This window comes from Aplidium turbinatum, chromosome 18 (genome assembly GCF_918807975.1).
Source record: "Aplidium turbinatum chromosome 18, kaAplTurb1.1, whole genome shotgun sequence".
Taxonomy (NCBI): domain Eukaryota; kingdom Metazoa; phylum Chordata; class Ascidiacea; order Aplousobranchia; family Polyclinidae; genus Aplidium; species Aplidium turbinatum.
The window spans coordinates 8,654,757-8,679,927 of NC_137489.1; the positions used below are offsets into that span (position 1 = coordinate 8,654,757).

Genomic DNA, 25,171 nt, shown 5'->3' on the forward strand with positions numbered 1-25,171 from the left:
CAGCCAACATCAATATTTGTATTTACTGCATTACTTCTCAGTGCGGCGGACAATGTCCACACTGCAGTTGAATAAATAATTAGCACGAGACGGATACAAAAAAGATATGAAAACGGGCAAACATTTCGCAACGACGACATGGCAGCGGCATACCATTGTGGGATCACAATGACGAAATACTGGTTGAAGAATTGCAACACCGAGACAGTAAATTATAAATCACGACTTTGAGAATCAAAATACAAGATAATGAAATTTGCTATCAAAGCAAAAATCACGAGTACGTGAAAAATGGTTTACAACAGCGAAATATTATAATGATTACGTAATTTCGACATCTATCGCCATAAAATCAACGTAACAACATCATACAATGGAGTTAACCAGGTTATGTGAGACGTTGTTGGAGTAAGATTACCAAATCATTCTCTTTATAACGTTTGTAAACGTTGAATCAATGAAAAAAATAGCTAGTGAAGTGGTGCACACTGTGGAATTACATGGCTTTGAAAGAAACTAGATGGTTGACTAATGACGTCACGGACTTGGTATGGAGTGTTATGGCATTGATGGGGGTCAATAGGCTACAAAAAATCACAACAAACACATTTCTCGTACATTTTAATAATAAAAAAACAAAAAAATGTTTTGAGAACCAAACTGTTTTGCCATGACAAAAAATGTCTTCAATCTGGAAGCTTATGAAGCATTGCGTTTGAATAGTAAATGAAAGAGACCAGTTTGCGCATACTTGACGTGCAAAGACGTTTCATTGAAGTGCAACAGAAATCGCGTTCATCACTTGAGATGCCAAGAAGTAAATTTTCCAGAGGATTCTTAACGAGATGAAAATTTGTACAAATAAAATACAAAAAAGAGGATGACGGCTAAAAAATAGGCTTAAAAGTAACTGGATGATGATAGAGGCTTCTGCTCTTCAAACTTGGATGGGAGAAAAAACAACCAAAGTGTTTACTTCGTTAAAAACATTTCCAGATGCAATTTGCAAGGTAGTTTTAAGGTCACGGAACCTGCTATCGACGTAAAGTTAAGCGGATTCAAAAAAAAAAGCTTGCTTAAATCGCACTTGTATACATGTAGTTTATGTGCGGGCGAGTAGGGAGTTCACTTGAAGTTACGTCTTCGTTGCAGCGTTTTGTTGAGGCCTCCCCGGCGCCATTTAGCGACCCTTTCCTGGCAGTAAGAATTTTGTAGCACTCCCAGTGATCATTTTCCTCCGCCAACGAAATAGGTGTTTGACCCAGCGCGTCATGGGAACCAGGACTTGCTTTCAACTGCAAGAAATAGAGTGATGAAGAACTAAAGATCAAACTGAAAAAGGATAAAAACCGCATGCATTCCATTCTTACTTTACTGGTATTTTGCAATATAATTATTTAGGTCAAAGTTTAATGCAAATCAAAAATCAGTAGGCTACATTTTTTTAATAACAATAATTATCTAGACTAAAAAAAGGATTTCTGTGAAGACAGCTGAAATGTTTATCAATTTCTAAGCATCACAAAGAAGCAGGTCGTTCTACGCAAGTCATACCTACCCATAACAAAAGCTGAACAGAGGCCAAATCACCGATTGAGCTGGCAACATGAAGTGGTGTTTGCCTTTCTGAACCTGCGTAATAAAGCAAGAGGGCGCGTTTTAAAAAAAGCTGAAGTGAAACACTGGCACAGCCAGCATCAGGGCAATTGCACAAGTCCTTGACGACAAGATATAAAAGTTGCAGGACTTGGTTGAGATGGAGTGTAGGCAAGTTAGTTATTCACAACACCTGGGCGGATTTTCAGTTAGGTTTTCTCTTTCTTTGGGGGAACAATTTCTGGTGAAATGGTATTTTAAAACTTTGGTGTTATTGTATCAAATATGTGGAGTGTTTGCAGCACACCCCAGGCCCGCAATAATGCGGGCCACTCAGATAACATTTTGTTTTGGGGGGTGTTATTTTACGACTTTTGCAACCACCATCTACAAATCTCTTTCAACATCAACAAATATAAAATGAACGCCATTCCAAATTTAGGGAATGCCCGACGCAGACTCTTTGCAACATCACTTCAGACTACATGAGCAAAAAAACTTCAAATGGCAAGTAAAGTACAATTAGAGAAACAGGGTTAGCAGCACATAACTGACCACAAGTTCATGCTCTTGCACTGTTCATAAGAAGTAGCATAATAAACATAGCTAAGTTTAAACGACAACTCACCGATTGGTCGATTAATCTCCGCCTGGGTCACGTGAGCAAGCAGGTGCATTATGAGCTGATAATCACCGTCAGCTATGGCGTAACATAACGAAGAACCTGAAATGATCGATTAGCTAATGACAATTTCAACTGCACGACGTTTAAGTACAAGCTCTCACAGTTGTCATTAATTACCCTTGGCCACAGCGGATCATTACGATTTCAATTGCCAGTTGGGATTTTAAACGGCATTTTTCTAGCAATCTAGCAGGACTAATGGCGAAGTCATCCTGCTTTCGACTAAAGTAGTTTGCAATGTTCGTTTTTACACGCAATTGTACAATCCCATAAGATTTTATCGATTTGCTAACGTCAAAACTACCCGGACGCGAAATTTTTTCCCACGTATTTTCTGTCTCATTTACATATTTTGGTAAAAGTTTGTATTAAAACCGTGTAAATGCAACATTTTCTCGTTGGCACGGTTGGTTCATTGGTTTCATCCTCTGCCTAGTGTTCGTGAGATCGATGGTTCGACGCCCGTCGAAGTTATTTTTTCTTTAAATTAATTTTTGCGGTGCACAAGAGCTTTTCAAAAAAAGTAGGGTTAGGAAAAGCTTATATTTTATTATCATGGCAGAATTTCATTGGCAAATAGTTATTTCGCAATCTGAATCAACCAATCTCTCAAAACACTTTCGGAAAATCTTACTTTTAGAGTGACTAGAATCAATGAGACAGAAAGCTCGTGGGAAAAAAAATTTCGCTACCCGGACAGCCAACCAACTGTTTTTTATATTAATTCAATGTTTGCAGACGTTGTAAAAACAGTTGATTTGCTGTGAAAAACTGTAAAGAATGGTTGAACAACTTATTACCCAGGTCCACGGCGTATTTTTGAGGTAGCGGCATTAGAAACGCTTTGCGTTCATATTTGTCATGGATGAATGCTTCTCTTTTTTCTCTGCTCGATGATTGGATAGGTTTGTGATGTAACGAGGTCAATGAACTTTCCCAAATTGAATTTGTGATAAAATTGCCAACTTTCTCAAGCACGGCTGAACATTCCGGTGACCAATCGTCTAGTTCTGCGCAAATTCCCAAAAAATTATGTCGCGTTCAAGCACAGAACAGAGAACACTGACGATGAAATTTTCTAATCTAGACTGCTTGCATAACTTAGATAAAATTTTGCTTTGTCACAGAACAGCTCATGCAAGTCATCATTCCAAAGTGGTAACTTGAAACTACTCATCTCAAAAACTATAGTTAGCTTGCGCAAGTGCTAAGCTACAGTAGGCACACACCTCTACGAGTCGAATGGTATTCAAAGTCTATCATGAATAAAATTTGGAAAAGCTTTTTCGATTTAATCATAAATATATCACCATCAAAAATAAAAATATCTAAAAATAAAAATACAGTAGGCCTATTGTATAACAAAACATACAATGCCAACTTACCTAAGGAGCGAACTCGTGAGATATGCGTCCCCAGGTTTCTGTGGATGCCAGAGCATTCGATACACATGAGACAGCCGAGATTAAGAGAGGCCCAAGTGGGGGAGCTCGCCCCACAATCCACACACACACTATTCCCGGCGACTTCACTGTATGTTTTCCCACATACCTGGAGGACAAGGGGGTTGAAAATATCAACAAGATTTTTTAAAACTGGTAGAAAACTCTCTGCTTACCCATGAGGGTGCAGCGACGAGTCTAAAGCTATTTCGATCAATCAGTCCAATGATCAAGGCAAAAAAAAACCTTTTTAGATCTTGTAGTAGCTCAGATTTTAGAGTAATTATTAATAATAATAATAATAACATTTATATAGCGCCACATCCACCGTGCAAACTATGCTCCTGGGCGCTGTACATGACAATGGTGATAATTAATACAGTACTTTCAGTCATAGTGAAATAAAACGTTTTCAAGCGAGTTTTAAATTCATTTAAATTTTCAGCTTCTTTACACAAATAGGCAAACAATTCCAGTAACTGGCAGCAACAACTGGGAAGGTGCGATTTCCATATTGTGTCTTACATGAAGGGTTTCACAAGAGCAATTGAAGTTGAAAACGCAAAGTTCTGGCAGGTTTACAATGAACAATTAAGACCATTATTTGAAACACGACTATGAAAAGATCAAAACCAGTTTCGGCATCATACTTTGCCAGAGATTAAAATTGAAGTTAAACTACATCTTGCAACAGTCTTTGCTCATGAGCGTAATTAAAACTGTTCTTAAAAAACAACTCACATTATTGGTTTTGTAAGGAGAATTGTTTTGGAAACCCAACATGATCTGTCGCTCAATGGCGGTCACCCACTCGTCACGCTCGATTGCACATTGAGACTGAAACTGCCACGTGACTCCATCCATGGATACCAGGTGGAATTCGAAGTGATTGTCTGCAACTGGCGAATGAAGACGATTATTATAGTTAGGTTGAGCTGTAATAATAGCATGCTTTTTTGTAGCATTCTTCAACAACAAAAACTGGTTCACACGATAAGAATACGATCAATCGCCAGCAAACGTCGTTGGCAGTATGGTTCGGGTCAGCGTCACCAGTTCTAACAATCTTAAGTTCGAACCCTGACCAGATCATGTAAAAAATATCAAGGAAGCAACGATGCTCAAAAATAAAGGCTAATACTGCTTTTGAGTTAATTATTACCCCGTGGGGGTGGCAATAAATTTATTCAAAGTTGTGGATTTGAATTCCGAGCAGAGAATTCAAGCCAAGCAAAAGCTTGGAAATTAAACGTAAACTGCCCCATACTCCTTTAAGAACCAAGTTCGGTAGAAAATTAATCATTTTTACATTAGTTCAACGACTGTAGACGTTGCATCAATGCAATAATTGACTAATTCGTTAACCGGGAATTATGAAACATTTGATTCACAAATAAAATCAGGATTAGTTCACCAACCGGTTTTAGGAGCAGGAGAAGACTTGAAGGAGGGATGCCTCCCTGGGACTTTAATCGTTGTTCGGACAACAAACAAGCTCTTCTTGTGGATGTTCTCCATGTAATGCTGGAAGATAAATAGAATGTCTAATGAAGATTGGTGGATGAGTGTCACGACAAGTCAAAAATAATCTGAATCTTTAAAAAAAATATCAACAAAACCTTGTAATATTGAAAATTTATACTTGTTAGGGTATGGAAGAATGGGCTGAAGAACTAGAGAATTGCACATGTTTAGTTTCAACTAACCACACAAATGCTACATGAAGACAAGAAGATATTTACAAAATCGCACATCAAAGTTACTTGTCGCTCGCTACTAGCTTAGCATGCGACAGCACTTGTCTTCGAAACCTTGTAGAGCGTAGCCACTAGCCAATGGCTATTTTGATCATTTCTCTTCAAAGTCAGATTTGTTAATCAAAAGATGTTTACGTTCATAGAGCTGTAGTATGTTAGATTTCCGTCGTCTTCCAGGGCGACATATTTCTTTTTCCATTCCTTGTTTGAAATTTTCGTTTTTGAGGTCCTTTTGAGAAGCCACCCCTGCTTGACTGGAATGTTGCGACCAAACCCCAAGTCGCCATTGCCTTTCTTCTTGTCATCCGATGACTCGCTGGATTTTCTAACCTGAGCGACACGAAAAAAAATTCGGTATACCGACCCAAACAGCAAATCAATTGCTTTTTACACTGATTCAACGTCTGGAGAGGTTTTCCCTTTAGCATTGTTTCCATGTCGCTAGACGTCGAAAAAATATCATAGAAAGTTTTGTTGGTGGTTTGGTAGCAAAGGTTCGAACTCGGTACAGGAAGGAAGTTTTCAGTTCAGCCTACATAATAAGTTACTTAATATAACATAGAGGTTTCTTGTCCAGTCAAGAGCATACTGGCATACTTGGCTTTTGTATTATTTGTCTAAGTTCTAAGCATTAAAATACGTATTCAAATAATTTTGTCAATATACTATATATGAATACGATATACTGTATAAATATGATTAAGTACTGACTTGGTTATTGGAGTAAGCTTGTAACTTTTTCGTCTATTTAACATAACACTACCATCAATATGCTGTTTTCGACCATTGCATTAATTCGTGAATATTTACAATTGTGTGAAACACAAGCACGAAACAAAACGACCAAGTGGACTAAACTTTAAAAATTGATAAAAATAAACATACAGAAAAAATGTTGGACTTTCTCCTTACGCTCTTACGAAGAGGAGTGGGGGTTGACAGGCCTGTGATGGACATGCTGCTTTCTACACCTGAAAGTAAGATTGAAAAGTTGATTTAAAATGTTGAGTTAATCACAGAATATGTGCTGATCTGATCATTGCTTTCAAGCTTCACCTATGACAATATGTAATTGCCGTGGCTGCCATGTGCAATGAAGTTGTTCAAGCGTAAAGTGTTCATATCAGTTGCAGCAGGTAACTTTGGTAAGCGAGAATATACTCCGGTTGTGTGCGCATGCAACACCTTATAAAGTCAGCCAGTAACGGGCGTCGCTTATTGAAATATCTTAATCCAATCTCACGGTACCGGTTCATGAAGCCAAATACAGATCAATTTACGCTGAATCAATGAAAAATGAGATTTTGCTCGTTTGGTTTGTTATAGCAGCCTGCCAGTCAAATGTCATTTGACTTGATAGTTTATAACAAAAAAACGAAAAAGTAGTCATACATTTCCGAAAGTTTATCATAACTAATGCAGCGGTAAGATAACCAGTGAACAGGGCTTTGGCCTTTCAATATCATTTTTAAATTATCAAGAATTATCACGCTTAAAAGTTGTAACTTGGGACTCGTGCACGGCATGATTTTGTAATGGGAAAGAGAAAGTACTCTGGGATACACGAACAAATCACTTAGCGTATCACGTTACAGACGGCTTTTATTCGAAGATAAGCGAGGAACCCGACAACAGGTCAGGGGATTGACGGGCTTAGTATTGGTTTAGTGAACGTTGAATCTATGTCGGAAGCTGTTTTTTTTATCATTACTGTATTGTTAAGTTAGCAAAACAGTTTCCATCTCTTGTTTTCGCAGAGAGATATTTTCAACCAGGTGTCTCAATGCTTGCCACACATACAAACAAGGAAACTATGAAGAATAGAAAGAAAAGGGTATAAGTAACACAAAAATACTTTGCAAAAAAATGACATCAACACATACATAACTGAAGTACATCCAACAAAATAATATACTAACACACTAAACAATTTACTAACAAACGACTCACTGACTTCTACACTATAGAATAAAAACTAATGTGTTAGCCTGATTTGAACAAGCAATTTCTTCACGTGTTTGCCAGATTGCATATCAAATCATAATTTTTGCGGCCCTAAATATTATTTCAAAACTTATGCGACCCTGTGATAGTAATTAGGTTCTCCACCCCTGTTGTAGAATGACACTCTTAGCCATGCAAGACAAGAAAATAGTGTGAAGAAAAACCTGTTTTACTTTTAAAAATCACTGATTAATTCATGACTTAATGATTTTTCTGTTTTAACATTTCGACTAAAAATTTTCCACCGCAAAACCCACCGTGCATAGACTTGCCACTGCCGTTGCTGGACGTGGTCCCGTTGTGCTCGTAGATGCCAGATGAGGTGCTCACCGACCGCTGGAGGGGGGTTGAGTGTGTGACTATGTGGGGACTTGGTATGAGCTCTATCTTTCTCCTCATTATGGATATTCTTTGTGATACTAAAAAGAAATAAAGTTAATACCAAACAAATTGTTAACGTACAGTTGATTGGATGGCCTAAATGGCTAGCGTGGCAGCTTCAGCCTTGTGCTGACCTGACAGTCAGAAAGAACGCTCCCTTCACAGTTTCCTAACGGTTGTTATGAACTTACAGGTTGTTCGAAACCCGAAAAGCAGATTATCTTCTTTGCGTCAACAATGGATTAAGTGACATTGCCAAACGTCAAATTTCCAGTCAATTCAAGGGAAGAAAGTCATCTAGTTAAGCTTTGAAGAGAAAAAGCATGTAGCAACTGATGAGAAACTCTTTGACGGAATTAGCGGTTTTATAGCAAAAACAATGACTTTGTACCAGCAAGGGTCCCACTCCCAGACATCAAAGCTGTCATTTTACATTGACATCAACACAATCATCAAAACCGTCATTTTTACATGGATTCAACGTCTGTAAACGTTAAATCAATGTAAAAATGACATATTCTGTTGTCAAGTGTATGACGTCGGAAATCGATATAAAAATCATTTATTCTGAAGTGGTTTCTAAAGGAGCTTGCATTAACCCATCCAGCAAATTCTGTTCTTTCTTTACATTGACTCAATATCTGCAGACGTTGGATCAATGTAAAGAAAGACTGATTTGCTGACCGGGAAATTTTTTCAATAGATAAGAGATAGTAACATAAGGTCTTCTTAACTGTTACAGGAAAGTGTATGAAAAAACAAGTACAAGAAGATTCATAGCAAAAATTAGCTTCAGATTTCCATGCGAGCTTCTTCCGTGTGTTCGATTTAGACAAAATTTGTTTGATGTTTTCCTCGATTAATTTTAGACACAAATTCACAGTAACAACACGATGCTATGACCAGTATCGCTGCGCTCCAGTCAGCAAAATCCATTACTTTTACATTGATTCAGACGTCTTCAGATTGATCACTGTTAAAGCCAAATCATAAAAAAACTGTACAACAACTTCAGCAAAAGTTGCCATTTTACATAGTGGCGTCTTGCGACGGCAAAACAATGTAAACGGGCAACTTTCTCTGGCTGGTCATGGCAAGAAAACAGGAAATCATAAAAGCACTGATTGGTGAAAATGATAGAAAAGTTATGGGCTATCGAGTCAAAATTGAGCTCATTTGGTGGGTCAGGGTTAACTCTTACCATCAAAAAGCTTTATCGTTCATTGAGATATTTACTTTTCTAGCCGTGTTTATCCCGGTAAGCAAAGACGTTGAATCAAAGTAAAAAATTACTGATTTTCTGGCTGAGTTTTGATGATTTTAAAAGTGCAAGCAATGAATACAAAAGTGTTGATGCTTCACTGACACCTGCCCAAGACCGCAAAGCAACCGTTTTTTACATTGTAGCAAGTTTTACAATGTAAAAAACGGTTGTTTTACTGTCTGAATCGCAGCTCATGGCAAGGAGTGCGAAATGCACTTTGTACAAACTCAATGAAAAAATTGCGTGCATTAAGGTAACGTTCGGTAACGTTGGATTAATATTCAAATAATAACTATGTGACTTTGTAGCGGAAATTATCTTAATAACCAATATTGAAAGACCTAGTTTCACCTAGGTGATTCATGAATGTAAATAACCATGTGTGATTAATTTGTCACTTTCGCTGTCAACCATCTATATGCACAGCACGCAACATTAAGCGTTGTGGCTTAGATGAAGCTTCGCAATAATCCAACCAGAAAACATACTTTAAACCCAGATAACTTCTTGTTGACTTGACATCTCAGACAACAAATTAACCATTTTTTACATTGATTCAACGTCTGCAATGTAAAAATGGTTGATTTGCTGTCTGGGATACTGTCTTTTATTCTTGCTAAGCTCGACACATTTACCGTGTCCCAGATCGCAAAATCAGTCATTTGCATGCCGTACCTCAACGTTTGCACTCTGCTGACGTTGAATCAATGTAAATATGACGAATGTTGCTGTCTGGGGTGGCATACATTTCGGTTGATGAGCAAATGCAAGATCTTTGTAAACAAACAAGCTTGAGATTTGACTAACCGATCAAAGGAGAAGGGAAACTATTGAAAAGGCTTGAAAAACCAACACTCTCGTGAATTGCGATTTCACCAATTGTGAATATGCTCGTGCACCAATGAATTGAAGTGAAGTGACTCAGCAAGGCTGGCAACTATCCTACCAACAATTCAGTCTTTTTACGTCGACTCTTACGTCTGAAGACGTTGTATGGATGTAAAAAGGACTGATTTATTAATGCGGCCAATTTGTGCCAGGGGTTGAACGGACTTGGCTGCATTGAGGGGGTTATTAGCTGCAGTTATGTTGGAAATGCTTTGTCAAACAAGAAACGCAACAAATGCCACTTTCTACATTTAACATGCAAGAGAGGTTTGGGCACCTCGGTTAAATAACAACGGTTGATTGTATGGACAAAAATTACTAAAAAATACTTTCGAATTCAGAAAGTTACGATGCTGCTGCATACAACACATGCGTACACAACGTATACTTAGTGAGTTTAAAGATTTCAAATCAACTTTTTCAAACAGACTTACTGTCTTGAAAAACTTTATCGACGTTTAAACCATAAGTTGAACACGTTTCATAATAAACACATTTCTTCAGATCGCTTGCTAGTTTCTTCGCGCGATCGTCGAATATAACACGTGGGCTGTCGGCTGAGATGGAATCTACGAAACAATTGCGATCGTTACAAACTTGAGTCCCCTGTGTAAACGTGCATCTGTCCGTTTATGAGTTATGCTGTGGCACAAGTTAACAATAATTGTCAATTACCCTTTTGTTGTATTGGGATTTACGTAATCTACTCATAGCAGCTTGTTGGGAATCAGTATATTTCTCGTCGGCTGCATGGGAAAAATGCAAGTCTAAGTCGGTTCAATACCAGTCCAAAGCAGGCGGCTGTGTCTTGACAAGATACTAAATGAGGAGTCAAAGATTGGCTTCCTAGCCTTAATTTAATCGTTAACCCCCGACTATAAATCTGAATACGACAAAATTATATATAGAAAATCTTTAGGTCGAAACGGTGGACCAATGCATGCAGATGTTTTTAAGTTATTCTAATTTCTAACAATTTGTGTACAAATGTTAGCTGCTACAAGCGCATGGCTGAGCACTTGCCTTGGGTGCCAACTAGAATCAGAGGAAGGTTGTTGACGTTACGGAATTGCACGAGTCTTCGATAATAATTGTAAATAGAATGAAAGGAAGTTTCGTCGGAAAGACTGAACACGAAGACGATGCCGTCAACCCAAGAAGAGAACTGTTTAAAATACAATAAGTGAAAATGGAGAACGTGCAGTCTTCATTTGTTGTGTACAAAAACTGAAATTCAAATATTTAAATTCTATCTAATAATAGACAGATGTCATCTGTCCGTGACATTTCAGAATTAGTTGTCTAATGATAGTGTTTCAACGTCCAAGTAAATTAAAAGCTGAAATTCAAATTTCAAGAAATTATAGACGTTATGCTCCCAATTTACACTACAATTTTTTTTTTGACATGCAATCAGTTTACATAGCTACAACGTTATTTTAGAAAAACCTCACCTGCTCCTCTGGTGGACCGCCTTCATCCCGGAGCAGGATGATGTGACTTTGATTGTCGACTATAATTTCTTTTTTAAATCGTCCTCCTTCAGGAGACTCCTCCTTGCAGTAGGTTCCGGTGAGGAAGCGGTGTACCAAAGCCGACTTTCCGCTCGTCATGCTCCCAAGGACACCCTGGATAATGAAGATGAACAAAACATCAAAAAAATCTTTGTACACACGTTTAAAAACATTTGATATCACTTTTAGTATAATCCAAAGACATCATGTTAAGAGATAAAGTGCTTTGCATTGCTTCGACCTTATTCAGAAACCTTTTGTTTCTTACTGATGTTACTGTCAAAACTTTGACATTTTTTTTTTTGGTTTTCAGGATGTGCAAAAATGTGCATTGGTATAGTTCAGTGTAGAGTAGACCATGTGTCAAGTGTAGATGTGTATGAAAGTGATGCTAAAAATTTCACAATACTGATGTATTATAATCAGTGACGTGCTTGTTCAATCGCCTTACAAACATTGTCCTCCAACAAACAAAAACACTTTCATGAAACCAGGTCTTGTATTGACTTTTTGCTTACAAATGTGTATTGTACCGATGATAAGATAACGGTACTCCATAGACTATGATCACTTTAGTAGTCAGCTAAGAAACAACAAAATTTGATCCATTGAATGCTATGCTCGATGCGGCACCTAGTTTTTCATGCTGCTTTGTACATTGTAAAAAAACAATCATCTGTACAAGACCAAAAATAAATCAGATAATATGAAACCAAGGAACTTTCAGAAATAATTAATTAAACTACCATTCAACGTTTTATAGGCAGAGAAAACTTTTTCTCGAACCGTAGAAAATTTCATTGTCAGATCACCGCTTCAATACGTGATCTGACAATGAAATTTTCTACGGTTCGAGAAAAAGTTTTCTCTGCCTATAAAACGCTGAATGGTAGTTTAATTAATTAAAAATAAATCAAGTCAAGCAGAAACTGACAAACATGACGTTTAACGTTACCCACTCGTCGAAAAGCGTACTCGCGATTCAGCTGATTTCAGTCATGTGACTCGACACGTGATATTCTAATCGAAAAATTTTGATACAAAGAAATTTAACTGAATGCTTCGCTACAACCAGCGTTGTCTAATGGTTAGGGCAGAGGAGTAGTAATTTCGATTTCGTGGGTTCGATTCCCACCCTCTGCTAATACTATTTTTTCTTCTGCAACTGAACTGAGTGCAAGAAGGATCTTAATGACTGCAATCAATGGAGTTTATAAGGAAAATTGTGACTAAAACACAAAGCAATTTCACATTGAAAAGCAGGCACTCTTCGACGAGTGGGTGATGTTAAAGTGCCTACCAACTTGAATAGCGCGCTTTGACAAGCAAGCCTTTGAATAAACAAAAGAATTAATCAACGAATTTCATCTTTTTAACGTCGCTTTGAAGCTAGAGAACACTGTTTTAACTTTTACAAGAAAAGTCAAGCGTCCTTTGTTTCTGAAGTTCATTGAAAAGTTGGAAAGTTCTGGACACAAAACGTAGCAGTAAAATTGAAAAGTTAACAATAGGCTACCTAAGCTTTCACAAGGTTATAAATGGCGATAACTCAAAGACCACCAAACTACCGTTTAACTCCAGTGCCAGTCGATGGAATAATGCAACAACTTTTTAACAAGCGGAAACTTCTGTCAATTTCGGTGACCGAGCGTACGTCAGTGGTTCATAGCCTCTGCATTACAAGTATGCGAAACTGCCAGGATACAGTTTGCAAAGAAACTTTCTCACTCCGAAGATAAAGATTTTCACAATCAACTAATCAACAACCTCACTTAATATTTAATGCAAATTCCAGAATACGTTGCGGCATACAACTGTATTGAGTGTGAATTTCATTATAAGTTTAAAAGCCTTACGATAAATAAAAGTCTGAGTAGTCCAAATTTCCCTTAAAACGCATTTTTGACACATTGCCTCCTTTCAGGTATTCGTATAGTGCTCAAAGCAACACGAGGTCTATTTGTTTGTCCGGTGTTACTTTGAAACACATGTCCAGTTGTCCACTGCCCAGTACTTCACAAACCCCTAAAGTTCAGCTGCTTACAACCGCTTACCACATCATTAGCACAAAACAAAAACGAATAACTGAAAGCACTTCAAGAGTGGTGCGAGTGAGTTTTACAGCTTTGGTAACTCCATTTGAATGGAGATGTGGTGCAGTTCAGAGAAATCACTGGGGCAAGCGAGAAAACTAAAACATTACACTTTGCAATTGTGAAAATTTGTATGGCGCAATACCTGACACTTACTAGATAGAAATCAACCAATTAAAATACTCAACGTCTGTTAACGTTGAATCAATGCAAAAATAACGGATTTTGCTGTGTGCGACACTGTTGCAGACGTCGTGTCAATGTAAAATAGAACAAAATTTGTTTATTGCAAACACATCTCATGACTGACCGTCACACAGCAAATGATACCCAACGATCAACCCTGCGTTTCTCGGCACTCGAGTGTAGCAAGAACTCAGCGATAGACACGTGTTTGTCGCTTTTACTCCGGACAGTCGCAATACTAATTTTAACAGCTATGATAATTGGCACCACTTACAACCTGCCTAAAATGACTTGAGATGTGTTGCGGTCGCTCTACGCTTTTTGACATGCTCAAAAATTGATGTGGTGTCATTCATAGCAGACTGTGATTCTTTTTCTATATTTAGGTTGCCGGGAGGAAGCCATAATGAGAGCTAAGCAGTTATGCGGAACTGGCATTTGTATGGCATTTCCTCTTGAACTTGATAAATCAACCACATTCATATTTTCCGTGAAGTGGCAGACACAAGAAGAAATTTACTTACCTTAAGACACTTAAAAAACCGAAAACACGATCATCAGAGAAAACGCTTGAAAGAAAGATGCCAAATTAACCAAAGGTAATCAGATTTAACATATTCACATGTATTTTATTCATTGGTAACTTGTTTCAATGTAGTTTTTGTTTTCTGTAAATGTTAAAATAAACGTGAATATATTAAATCTGATTGCGTTATTCTGCTTTGTATGCCTATGATTATTGTTGAATTAAACAAAAATCACAATTTTTGTATAGATAGCATCAAGGTTATGAATGTTGTGCTGTGATTTAACGAAGAATTTGATGAAAAATATACCCAAGCAACTGCCCATGTAGTTGTACAATGTACACCTTCTTTAGACCAAGCTGTTTCTACAGCTCCAAGTGCAAAGTTAGGCTAAACAAGGGTGTAACTGGAAATTGAAAAAGTGTTTACTGGGAGACGGTGGCTACAATGTTAACTATTATGCACATTTGCGATAAAATTAAATGCATAAAATAATGATCAAATTGATTTCTAAGTTGCGCAGACACAAGCAACCATCTGTAATCCAGCTATTCTCAAAACCTTCCAACAGGGAGCCAAGTAGCTCCGTGTGCAAGATATCAATACAACTGCACTTTGCTAAACAGACACACCGTATTTTACGACTGTGACATTATTACTAATTATTACAAGTTTTTTAACTTTGTACTGCCATTAGACACTAAAAGGCTTCGCGAAGGTAATAAATATACACAGACTGATGATTTAGGGTGAAAGAAACTGTGCATTTGAGAGAAGCTGTGCAGTCTATCTCAGTGCTTCATTAAATTCACATCATGACAACGGAAATTTACCCCCAGGGAAGTAACTTCACCCAGGTAGGAAAATAAGCAATTGAAATAAACGCAAAAGCAAACAACCAGACAGCAAACTCGGTCATTTTTACATTCCAGGATTGCATGGCTGTGAAGTGAAATGACAAGAGATCAAATTGAACAAAATTTGTTTAAACTAAACCACCCAACCATGAACTATAAATATTGAATTAGCAAAACGCCACTGGCGCTTCAACACATGCGACCGTCCACCATATGCCATGTGCAGATAAATTCATATCAAAACAGCGTTCAAGTGAGTTTTTTGGAACATATTGACCACACGATTTTGATGACAGAAAATTGATATGCAGATGGTTAGGTAAATTGATACTGCATCAAAGAAAGATGATTTATTTTCTACTTGCTGTGATTTCTTTTTGGGAAACAAAAGTTATTCTTCAAAAACGATGTGGGAGGCTTTGCAACAAAGATTGCTCAATGTTCATATGATAAAGCAAAACGGACATGCAAGTGGATAATTTCGACGGCCACTTTTTCATATTGAATAAAAAAAATATGCGAATAATGCACGCACATAAAAGCCATAACACACAGTGGTGCAATCGTAATCAACAAGGGCGGTAAGGGAATTGAGACCCAACAACGCTGAATCGAGATAAAATGGTACGGATGCTGATATTGCGCAATCAACTAATGTTAAATGTACACAAACTAAAGTGCTTTAAGTTTAAGATACAAAAAATTGTGCAATTGAAATAAAAGTCATTTGGTGTTTACCGTTCTTAAATTTTACTTTTGTTGTCAGCAATAAAGCGTGGTTGATTTCCCACGAAAATAGTTCAAAATAAAAAAACAGCACCCAGAAATCTTTTCACTGTGACAGTAAAGTGAAACAATAGAGCACAAAAGAAATTGGAAACTGTATAAATCCAGACAATAAAAAGTGCCATTTTTACATTGATTCAACGTCTTCACACATTCAACGTTTAACGTCTTCAGACGTCCAATCAATGCAAAAATAACGGACTTTGCTATTTGGGAAATCACACCCGGCTTGGTCTAAAAACTCAATCTTGAAAACTGAAAAAGTGTACTTTTAAATTTCGTAAAGACGTGGTTACACCATCATCTTAATTCTCGCCACTAGTAACTTTTTCGCTAACAAATTTTATTTTATTGAATCGACTTTTGAAAACGTTGAATACAGTTGTTAAAGACGTCGAATACGCGTAATTGCACGATTTAAAATCAGGATTGTTATCAAGACTGTGTGAAAATAACGATGTTTACCAGTTTCACTGGAACTGACTCACGAAACTTCGTGACATCACACATCGACAAGCCATCCGGTGAAAATTGTCTTTTTGTCCGATGACGTTAAAACCAACAAAAGTAGCCATCAATTTTTCACCACCGGTCAGTTGAAAGAAGAATTCTGGTGCGATATTGAGATGGATGAAATGCGGATTGTCAATAAATGAACAGAACTCATCAGCGTGTGAGCCTTCGCAGCCGTTTGCTCAGACAGTGTTTTTGAAGAAACCCGTGTTATGATTGTTTTTAGTTTATTATATGCCCAATTCTCATAACCCATCATTTCCCACAGAATACCTATTACTGTTCATCATCGTCTACGCGATTTCGAGTACTTCAACAACAATTCAAAGTACAGCCATTCCATGTCAAGCAACGCAGACCGCAAGAAACAAACGAATAAGCTGGGACTGACAAAATCACTCCAATCTACATCTTACATTAGTTAGACTATCTTGTTTGCATATGTTCTTCTCTTTATTTAGTTTTTGTTGTCTGCTTTTGAGTTTTGCGGACAAATGAAAATGAGAAAAAAGAGATATGGTCGTCTTCAATCTGAAGTGCGACAAGGAGCAGGCTAAAGTTACATTACGAAACCTTGTCACAGACTCCATGCTCCTTCCTAGCAGACGAAAATTGTCCATTTTGTAAAGTTCAAGCAATGCAACAAGGACATAATTGCAACATTAATTGAAAAAATCAATCAAAAAAAATAACATGCTTTTATTATTATTCATTAAATTACGAATGAGTTTACTCTCAAAGGCAGCACCGCCACTGCATCAACAAGACATGAAGTCAGTGTACAAGATATTGCAAACATCACACAAATACGTCCTGGTATTGCAGAAGTTAGCCACAAGCACTTGAGCCTTCATATATAAAAATAAGTGTGAGCGACTCGTGAAAATGACCACCTGTCACAAATCATGATTTGGTTGAGTCCGCATGACAGCGTATAGTCCGCAATGTAATCGGAATTCAAAACACGCCGCTGGTGTTTACACAGAATGAACTTCGCTTCAAAATTACTAGTTTTTCTTTCGGCTGCATTTCTATTTCTGCTGTAACTCTTATCAGTTGACATTCGGGTGACAGAAATAAAAAAGTCTTTCACTTAAAGGATTACACACCATACGAAATAAAAACAGCGATCGATTTTCAAGTTTCAAACAGTGCAAACTGTGAAGGTTCCTTGCAGCGAAACAGCACAGAGATCGATACAGTAAAAACGTTACGTCATCATTAGAACGTCACGCAATAATTGCCACTGCTGGTTGTGTTTCTTGCTCAGATGCGATTTAGTTGCTCACTTAATTGAGCTAATTTTCATTCCACAAAATTTAGACACATGCCTCGCAGATTCGGATGCTTTAAGAAAAGTTGGAAAATTGTGTATGTATTGTGCTTAAACACCGCCAATAAGCAGTCAACAAGCACGACAAGCAGCTGAATCCATTTGACAAGAAATAACTTAATAATTGTTTTTACATAAAAGAAAATGAAATATTTTAAAACCTTGTATTTGCCAAGATTCGTCAACGTTAGAAGCATACCTTTGAAAAATGGTTTGCCGATGAGCCACTATTTGCATAGTGCGGGAAAACAACTAAGTGTCAGATTTGCAACCGAAGCAACAAAGATGTTACTGTTTATTTAAGCCAAAAACTATTTTCTTCCGGGTTCAGTCGGGCTTGATGATAGATGCATAGCGTAAGATACATGCTCTTAAAAGAGCTATTTTTATGGCATTTATCATTTTCCGAATAAGAAAAGTCAAATTTTGGTGAATAATTGCGAACAAATTGATGTGAAGATAACAATGTACAAAAAAACAACGGAAGAAACTGTTTCAGTGCCAGCAGCAATAAATCAATGGGAAGTGTATCTTCTTCCGGAACCTGAATGCGGTCGTTAACATGTGATAATTACAGGAAGAAACGAGCGTTGGCATAGAACTACCATAACAAATGCTTTGCAGGAATGTGGATTTGCGAGAGACACTATTCTATCGGCACCAAACCAATATATAATTATAACATCATTGGCAAAATTTTGATTTCTTAATTGAACAACTTCTTCCTCAAACGAGTTTTGTTTGTATGTCACAGCTCATAAACAAGTTTGTTTTTTTACGCAATAAGTATAAGCTTGTACAGTACACGTGACGGCAATTCCCTTGTTAGTGCAATTTCAACAAACAGCTACGCAAAGGCATATCTCTACGAAGCAAATTGAGTATGAAACTGAAGCGTCGCATCTTGCAATCATTGGATCAGAAAAACAAAAACCCATTGGCAAAAGTGAACAGTTGCCAAAAAACTGTCCAACCAGTCTCATGTTGCAACAGTTTAACTTTGTTTGAATATCCAGGTAAACAATTGCAACTATATCCCACCACTTTGCAGAGCTGATCATCAATTCAAACCAACACAAAGACAAACAAGAAATCTGGACTATTCTGGGTAGCAATGTAATAGTCCAACTACCAAAATCAATATATTTTACATTTGTTCAATGTCTGCATACGATGAATCGAGGTGAAAAGAATGGATTTTGGCAAATACAAAGTAATTCATTCCATAATGAAGAATTGCCAAACTGAAACCAAGTCTTCACAATCTACTTAAAAGAACAAAGAACGGAAATGGCCCGTTTCGGTGAGTCCGATTCGGTGAGTCCGATCCGGTGAGTCCGATCCCTTAACGAGGGATTTTTTCAATTTTTTTTTTAAATTATCGGGTACCGTAACCTAATTATCATTGCCGTTTTAGGGTTAGGGTTTTGGGGTTAGGGGGTAGAGGTTAGGAACTCACCGAATAGTAGCAGACCCTAAAAGAACAGAGTAATATGTCGCATATGTGTTATGTAATTGTGTATTATAATATGTGAAACACAGTGTAGTTTCTTATTCCACAACATCATAAATGAGGCAGCTAAAGAGCTTCATTCGTTCTCTGTGAATATAGAAGAGAAATCTAATGTAGTCAATCAACTACTCTGCTACTACTACGGTATTACCTACAGATTGAAAACTACCACAGTACGTTGTCTACAAATTGTATTTTTGAGTGTTTCTTAATTCACAGCTCAATTTTAATTTCCACCTTTTGATAGGTTTGTTACAGTGTGACAGAAGAAGGACAATATCGAATGTAAATTGGAAAAGGCAAGATTTTAGATCTGGATGTACTGCTCATCCCTAAGGAATTAAGTTAAAAACAACTTTGTAGCTATATTTTGGATGTAAAGTGAATTAATTAAACTATTAAACTATAATGTAGATATAACATTACTACGTAAACATTTCAAACTACAAAGAAATATGCCTACAGTGGCACCCTGCACATCACGTAAACAAATAAACTTAAAGTAAATAAAAAGACAAGAAACAGAGTAAAAATAGCAAAAAAATAACAGTTTGAAAACAGTAACCTATTTATATATAATTATTAACATACCAGTCTTATTTCTGGCACAGACTTGCTTAAAGTCCATTCCTGGCTGTTCACAAAGGAACCTAAAAATCAGTTAAATAATTTGTTTGCTATGCACATTGCACAATTGAAACTAAGATTAAAACCATACCCTATTGTAGACTGACCTGAGTATTATAACTACTCATTCACCAAGTTAACTTTCATGGAAAAAAGATGTTAGGTTTTGGTGTAAAGCTGCTACAAACCACATCCTCTATTAAATTGCCCAGGTAGAATGACAAAATAAACTAGAACTAAATATGCATTGACCACAACAAGAATAGATAACGTTATCTAAAACATAAAGAAATGTATGTAAATCATTCATTTTTGTATTCCATTCTTCAACTTGTGCATTGCATTTGCATACGCAAGTGATAAGTAGAGCTTTGCATAATGGTAATAAATGCATGCTTACACACAGTGATGAAAGAAAACCTCTGGCAGAGTACTTTACCTTCAATTTCTATCATACGATCTCTGAGCTCAGTTTGCAAATCAACGTTTGACACATTTTCGATAAGATTGTATATCGCGTATATGTTGGGATGGACTCCTTCAAATCTGAAAAGAAGGCTAAATAAATATCCAACAGAGCTTCATTGAGGTAACCGATCGGCGATCATACACAAGTTGCTAATTGATGCGCAATTTAGCAATTATACTTTGGATATTGGGCAACCACTGAACAAAGGGTTTGAATCACAACATTTGTTTTATGTAGAAAACACATGACAAGGTAGACAAATTAAAATATGTTATATTGTTACACCTGTAGACACAATCTTTTCCTACAGTTTATATTAGACGGCTAGACGCATAGTTTCAACTTGTATTTTCAACTGAGCTATCCACCCCTATAGCTCAGTTGGTTAGCGTGTGTCTTCATAAACGAAGAAGCTCCAATATTAAGCGGCACTGGTTCGACTCTTGGAGTGTGTGCTTGAGCAACGTATTCTAAGGACTGCTCTCCATTCAGCGGCACCTAATGGATGGAATAATTCCCAGGCAACAACACTTCAACAATTGGAAGCTTCACTCTGTCAATCTCGGAAACCAGCCCTGCGTCATGATGAGCCTCTACAAGTATATATGTGAAACTACCAGGATTACTCTATCAAGACTTTGTCAGTCCGAGGATAAAGACACAAAACCAACCAATGCTTCCATACATACCTTTTTATTTCTTGTCTGATGGCAGTTGAGTTGCTCAACTCTTGCTTATAGTTATTGCTCATTCTTTAAATTTGCTGCATCTCAAAAAAAATGCAAATTTTAACATGAATCCACAGCACAACTTCTATAAAAAATACTTCAATTAAGAACAGTGTATTCAAAAGTGCTAAATCCTAATGACAAATGTTCACTGCAACTTCTAAAAAACATGGAGGAAAATGATAAGAACTATCTAGCCTAGTATTAACAACATAATGGTATGTCATTACGATAATGAAAAAATAAAAAAGCATTGTTTGGTAGTCTATTTGCATGCAACTTAAAATTAATAATACTGGTGCTGTTAGCAAAAATAATAAGTAGGCTACAAATTTGAGGTAAAAACTACTGTCTGTAAGACCACAGCCCTGACTGCAGGCAAAGCAACATCAAAAATTCCACTCTATTATAAACCAGACTTTGAACTCTTATTTGCAGCAATTATAAATCAAATAGCTAAAAACTGTCCCAGTAAACAATAGGTTAAGTCACACTTGTAAGCACCATTTTTCTTAGTAGGCCTATGCATCAATCATAAAATCTGGGCAGCTGATTTCCCACCAAAGCTTAAATCCACAAAAATTCAAATCATGGAGCAAGTATTATATTGTAAACAATCTGTCTGGCAATATTGATGTGAACCAGAAATGAAAGAGATACGACGTTTTTTTCCAGCTGAAGTTTAGAAATCGAGAAAATACCCAAGAAGATGCCAAGGACTATGATGTCACAACTAAACACAAGTCGACTAACATATCACACAATTTGCAATAAACTAACTCATTGAAACTAGAATACAATCATGTCCAAAGCAGTCGAGTACATTGGTCAGTTATTTTAATGGTTATTTCTAAGTGGAGGAGAAAAAGAGTTTGGTATCCTGCACCAATCCATGTCAACTGATAGCTCCAAGTGCCATTCTTTCTTAATGGTTCTTCATGCATTTTATCAGTGTTGCCCAATGTCATGGTTCAAAAGTTACTTGCATTGCCAAATGTTTTAATACATTCCAAGAGAAGGACTAATGCTTGAATGCAACATCGTTTATGGTAATATTATTTATGCACTTACTTCATAATAAAAAACATGCAATACTTTTAACTTCTTGCCCACAATGACTTATCACTCTCGAATTGTTTAATATTATTAAAAGTTGTTTACTCACATCTGGCAACTCTTTCTGTCATAAGTATGAAGTAGCATCTAATATGACTTAACTTTCAGACTGCAGGTTACAGAAACTTCTGGAGTGGTGTAACTCTTTAACCGCCACACTGTTCTTGTGTACACCATCATCTTATGACTGATCCAATGAATTTAAGCCTCTTTTCTAGTCGTTGTACAGTAGTATGCTTGAAGTTTACCAACTGATTCTGCTGTTAGCACAATATTATCCACAAACAGTAAGGATCACCAAAGTTGATAGTCTAGTAGACTCTAGATAACTAAAATACATCCATTACGATGACAACCAATAATTTGTGGACTCAGTAGTCTTTGCAAACTTTTTACAGGTTCCTTGTGACTCATGTGAGGTTTGCCCTAGTAGGTAGACATTACTCTACCTTCTATAGAAACTTTTGCTATAATAATAACATTTGGCAAGGTTTTTACAGCCTGATGCCGTTTCTGATTTTCAACTCTACGCTACTTCTTTGTCAGGTGGGATTGGAACCTAGATGGTAGATGGTACTCCACTATCCATATTGGAAACGCTCTCAAAAGAGTTTTTGATTGATTTCAGAAATCGTTATTCTTAGACTGAGAAAGCATCTTTGAAAGCTCAATCCAGGCAGTCTCAAATACTTGTCGAGGCTTTGAATCACTTATGCAAGGTCAGTCACCAAGATTGGCAGGGTGAAGTGTTCATTGTTCAAGTCCAATTATTGAAGTGTTGTTGTTTGAAGTATTCAATTTACTAAGTGCCACACTGTGACCTGGCCTTAAAGAGTGTTGTTTAAGTGCACACCCTAAGAGGGCTGTTCCGTGATCTTGTCATTGTTTTGTTCAGAATTGGTTGGTTAACTGCATGAGCCATAGAAGCAGGCAAAAATTATTGAGCTGACCAAACTTAATTAACTTGTAATTAAAAACAAAAAACAATTGCTATGAAAATTTTATTTTCACACTTTGTACAGTATAGTGTTTGGTGTGGTTAGTGGAGTGAACGGATGCACCCAAATTTGTACCCTGAACAATATTCGTACCCTCAATTCGTACCCTGAAAAGATCAAGGGAAAAAATTTAAAAAAGTCGAAGTCGCTGATTGGAGTTTCCGCAAACAAACAAAAACTCTTAGGATCATTACCGGAAATTTTAAAATGTTTGCGGAAACTCCGATCAACCCTAAACCCTTTCAAAATGTTTGCGGAAACTGCAATCAGCGACTTCGGCTTTTGATCTATTTAAAATTAAAAAAAGCCGAATTGCTGATCAGAGTTTCCGCAAACAAACAGGATCATTACCAGTACCAGAAATTTTAAAATGTTTGCGAAAACTCTGATTAACCTTAACCCTTTTAAAATGTTTGCGAAAACTGCGATCAGCGACTTCGGCAAACTCTTAGGATCATTACCAAAAATTTTAAAATGTTTGGAAACATTTTAAAATTTGTGGAAACTGCAGAAAAAACAGAAACTGCGATCAGGATTTGGGCTTTGTTCTATCTTTTTCTGTCGATCTTTTCAGTTTGTTTGTTTGCGGAAACTCCGATCAGCGACTTCGGCTTTTTTTAATTTTTTCTCTTGATCTTTTCAGGGTAGGCCTACAAATTGTTCAGGGTACGAATTAGATTGCACCTGAGTGAACTTAATGACGGACTCTGGGAAAACCTTTTGGGAGACCAGGACTCCTGACAAGGATATCTGAAAACCGTAACAGACTTTCAGATTTGTTACAATAAATGTTGGCTCAATGCCTGGAAGAAGTGCTGACTTTGTGGATACTGGATATGCTACATAGACGTAGAGTGGATGTAGAGGGACTGCAAGAAATTAGATGATGGTGTACACAGTAGTAGCACAGTACCCGTACCGTATAATATAGAGAAAATATCTTGAAAAGCACCATACTGTATATCGTAGTCACATAGGCCTGCCAGTGGAAGGTGGGCCTATATTTAGTTGATTTTAAATCGTGTCCACATTTTAAACTCCAAATGGGCTTGGAGCTCAAACTTCAAACTCAAATTATCAGCTCAACTTAAACGTTGAATAGTAGGATAATTAATGGAATCTTTTTCCTCAGACTGGAAAAGCTTCTTTGAGAGCTTAACTCTGACAGTTTCGTATTCTTGTAAAGGCTTTGAACCACTGACACAGACCCTGTCACCTAGATTGACAAAGGGAAGTTGTCAATTGTTGAAATGTTGTTGCCGGGAATTATTCCATCCATTAGGTGCAGCTGAATGAAGAGCCGTTCTTAACGTCCATTTCTCAAGGAGAGTCAGCTCCGAGAGTCGAGTCAGCACCGCTTGATTTTTAAGCTTTTTTGTTCACAAAGTCATGCGCTAACCAACTGAGCTATCAGTGCAGACTAACTTTATTTAATAGCCTAATTTTAGGATAATAGCTTAAACCATTAGCGGTGAACAACTGACTAAAATTCAACACTACTACTACTTTCACCCTGTCACTTCTTCCTACAACCTACAAGTGAAACAATAAAGCAATCTCGGTATACAAATAGACGACTAGGCCTACGACCAAACCAAATAAGCCAAATCATTATCAACCAAAATTAAAAATATTGTTGATTTATGCGACAGACACGGTTGAATGAAGTCAAATGCGTTCAAGAGATTTTTTTGTTTTTCGGACAGGACGCATCCACCGTACTACCAGAGCCGCTTATAGTGGCTCTGGTACTACCTTTGGACATATATTTCTCTTTATTTTAAAAAATTATGATTTTTTATCAAATATGTTGAAATCAGTGTCATTTCTGTACCCTGCTAGCCGACACAAGCATTGTTTCTTTGCCTACATCCTTACTCAATACTTTTGACTT

The 25,171-nt window shown here is 37.1% G+C and overlaps 1 protein-coding gene across 1 annotated transcript; it reads right to left on the minus strand.

Moving 5' to 3' along the window:
• Position 1: 1 nt before the first annotated feature.
• On the minus strand, positions 2 to 21,292 carry LOC145787718 (arf-GAP with GTPase, ANK repeat and PH domain-containing protein 3-like). The gene is made up of 16 exons (XM_082599521.1): positions 21,125 to 21,292; positions 20,406 to 20,512; positions 19,931 to 19,989; positions 11,472 to 11,645; positions 11,041 to 11,182; positions 10,452 to 10,586; positions 7,742 to 7,903; positions 6,366 to 6,451; positions 5,616 to 5,810; positions 5,142 to 5,247; positions 4,465 to 4,622; positions 3,667 to 3,832; positions 3,082 to 3,291; positions 2,225 to 2,320; positions 1,559 to 1,632; positions 2 to 1,295 (listed from the first exon to the last, which is right to left on the minus strand). Exons 1-16 carry the CDS (start codon positions 21,184 to 21,186, stop codon positions 1,077 to 1,079), a joined length of 2,151 nt encoding a protein of 716 aa, XP_082455647.1. The 5' UTR covers positions 21,187 to 21,292; the 3' UTR covers positions 2 to 1,076.
• Positions 21,293 to 25,171: the final 3,879 nt, after the last annotated feature.